The sequence below is a fragment of the Phytophthora infestans genome, genomic scaffold (genome assembly GCF_000142945.1).
Source record: "Phytophthora infestans T30-4 supercont1.2516 genomic scaffold, whole genome shotgun sequence".
NCBI lineage: Eukaryota > Oomycota > Peronosporomycetes > Peronosporales > Peronosporaceae > Phytophthora > Phytophthora infestans.
The window spans coordinates 1-2,924 of NW_003306151.1; the positions used below are offsets into that span (position 1 = coordinate 1).

The following is a 2,924-nucleotide window of genomic DNA, read 5'->3' on the forward strand; positions in this document are numbered from 1 at the left end:
TCGGTACGTAGCACTAAGTGTACCCTGGTTACATGAAGTGTGACACTTCACACTTCAGGAGTATGACATGTCATACTCCGGGATATTTGGTACAAGGTACCAAGGTCATTCAAAACCAACCATTGGTTAAATGACATTGCATTACTATATAGTTTGTATTAACCTCAAACTTAACCTACCTATAAATATACTCAGTTTACAATCTACCTTATTTAGGTCACTTCGCTCTCTTTAATTAAAGAGGGGACCTGTGAACTGCCGTTCACTGAGAGTTTGTATACTCTCGGAAGATAACTTCCTCTAGCGCAAGGTGCTGTGTGACCCCGTCACACCCTCCCATGCAGGTGTGCGAGGGCGACGTGGTGGTCGGCGAAATCGCCGTCATGCGCCGTGCTGATAACCAGCGTCTCATGAATGTCAAGTTTGACTTCCGAATCCGCCGCCCCGAGGACGACGACGAGAGCATGACAGGCCCACCCAACTCGGCCGTTTTCCAGATCGAATAAACAGCTTGAACTTATGATTTTGCATTCACACTTGGTTATATGACGCTGCTCGAAGCTACTACTACTACTTTTAAGTACGGTAGTAGTAATAACTAACGATGTTAAGTACTACTTCTTTACTCTTCACCTCGCGAAAACGCTGTACTGTACTTGTTATATTGTAGTATTGTATTAGAGCGAAATATCACTTTTTATTCTTGCACGGCACGAAGATGGCAACCACGTTTGACCGGGAGCTCCATACGCGCTATTTCCTCAAGAATCTGCGGTCGCTGCCTGAGCCGTACGCATCTCAGGACTCGCAGCGCGTGGTGTTGGCTTTCTTCTGCATCCACGGGCTGGCACTACTGGAGGAACTTGAGCTCGTTGACAAGTGCCAGATCATTGAGTGGGTCTATAGTCTACAGGTGTCTCCAGACTGCCGCGACGTCAGCCTCAATGCGGATGACTGCGGTTTCCGGGGCGGCACCTTCATGGGGAACACCTTTGGTTGCCCACCGTCCCAGTTTCAAAGCGAGGTGTACGACTCGAGCAACATCGCGTCGACCTTCGCTGCGCTCTGCATCCTCCGGACGCTTGGCGATGACCTCAGTCGAGTGAACAAGGCCGCAATCATTGGATCTTTAAAACATTTACAGAACAAAACGACAGGATGGTACGGGACAAGCACAGATGGTACAGTCCTGATGCTGATGGTGGTTCTGTAGCTTTTCGTCAGCAAACGCTGGATCGGAAGAAGATATGCGCTTCGTCTACTGCGCCTGTGCCATATCTTACATTCTGGAAGACTGGTCCGGTGTCGATCGGGTGGCGATGGTGCGCTTCATTAACTCATGTCTGGTATCTCTCTCCCTCTAGTATTCATCAACTCGTGTCTGGTATCAACACGTATACACGACTGCTGACAAGATCGTTCGTTGTTGTGTGTAGAATTATGACGGAGGCATCGGGCTCAGCACTGGCGCTGAATCGCATGGCGGGGCAGTATTCGTTGCCATCGCGTCGCTGTTTTTGTCTGGACGAGTGATGCAGCTCAAGTGCGAGCAGTCGGATCTGGTGCGATGGCTGGTGTTCCGACAGCAAGGAGGTTTCCAGGGACGATGCAACAAGAGCCCCGACTCCTGCTACGCCTTCTGGAACGGCGCTACCCTCGACCTCCTGGGCAAACACTCGTTTGTGGATATCCCCAGCTGCAAGAAGTTTATCTACTCGTGTCAGTTCCCCTTCGGTGGATTGTGTAAATACCCCGACACCGTTCCCGACGTGATGCATTCGTACCTTAGCCTGGCGTGGTTAAGTATCGCGGTAAATTCAAACACGATCGTGGTCGATGGAGAGGAGCTTCCTAAACTTGCACCTCTGGACACGAAGCTCCAAGTGCCGTTTTTCCCAAAGCTCCACGGCACGACAAAAAAGTGAAACCCATTGTAAGTGCAGGGCAAAATGACATTTGTGTCAACATTCCAACTACTACTGGCACTGTACATTAGTAGTAGTTTATACTTGCTGTGAACCAAGAGGGCAATGCTTTGCGCTCTTGGAATATGGCTCTTGTGGATGATACGAGCCGCACGCGATCTATGATACTGTAAAAGAAGAAAAAACTCAGCTACTACAGTAAGCAAATGCTTCCTGAGGAGGCAAGAAGAATTTTGAGTTCTTATGCATTAGGCTGCTGAGCTACTGCTGCTTCTCGTCTACATTTTGGTGAGCTGGCGGGTACGGGCCAGCAAACGCGCAAGAAATGGAGACGCGGCGATCGTGAGCGCACCTCGTGCTGGGCCAGTAGCTACGGTCGACAGGTAGGCGAGTGCCAGTGTGCCGGCGTCTGGGTCGATACTGGACAAGTCCACGAAAGGGACGCGCTTGGCGATCGTCTTCAGATCGATGCCCTGACTAATGGCAGCGTAAGAGCCTGCGAGCGTCGAAGCGAAAACCGTAGAGTGGAAGAGGAAGGCGGTGCGCCCGTAGCGCTTGAGCACATCCTTAATGCGAGCAGCCATGACGAGTGAGCTTTTCTTCTTTCCTATCAGCGCCTTGTGACGTCACAAAGGAAATTCGGGACTGATCGCACGATTTGGAGAAATTCGCGCCAGCTTTTTCGCATGGGTCGCACATGGCGGCGGAACCCCTTCTTCGAGAACTGATCTCATCGTTAATATCCTGCAACACCGGATGTACGATCGCACACTTTTGTCATCATTGGCACCAACTTCACCAACGCACCACTACATGTATCTACCGATAGCTTCTGGCAATAAGCACATGTAGAACAGGCTGTACAGCTCTCCTTGAAAGTAGCTATCCTTGTTTTTCAGCTGACCCGCCCACTTGGCGAGTCGTCCTGATGCCTCTTCACTGGTTAGACACATCTGGCAGATCCAAAAACAATCCTTTGTGCGGTGAAAAAGCGCCCCC

At 50.5% G+C, this 2,924-nt stretch overlaps 2 protein-coding genes across 2 annotated transcripts; one reads left to right on the top strand and one right to left on the bottom strand.

Annotated features, from left to right (window-relative positions):
- Positions 1–718: 718 nt before the first annotated feature.
- On the top strand, positions 719–1,925 carry PITG_22353 (geranylgeranyl transferase type-1 subunit beta, putative; the record flags this gene model as incomplete). Its single annotated transcript, XM_002909817.1, has 3 exons — positions 719–1,161; positions 1,214–1,346; positions 1,437–1,925. The coding sequence occupies 3 exons, from the start codon at positions 719–721 to the stop codon at positions 1,923–1,925; spliced, it is 1,065 nt and encodes a 354-aa protein (XP_002909863.1).
- Positions 1,926–1,974: 49 nt separating this feature from the next.
- PITG_22354 (uncharacterized protein) lies at positions 1,975–2,560 on the bottom strand (the record flags this gene model as incomplete). Its single annotated transcript, XM_002909818.1, has 1 exon — positions 1,975–2,560. One exon carries the CDS (start codon positions 2,507–2,509, stop codon positions 2,204–2,206), a length of 306 nt encoding a protein of 101 aa, XP_002909864.1.
- Between the last annotated feature and the right edge of the window lie 364 nt (positions 2,561–2,924).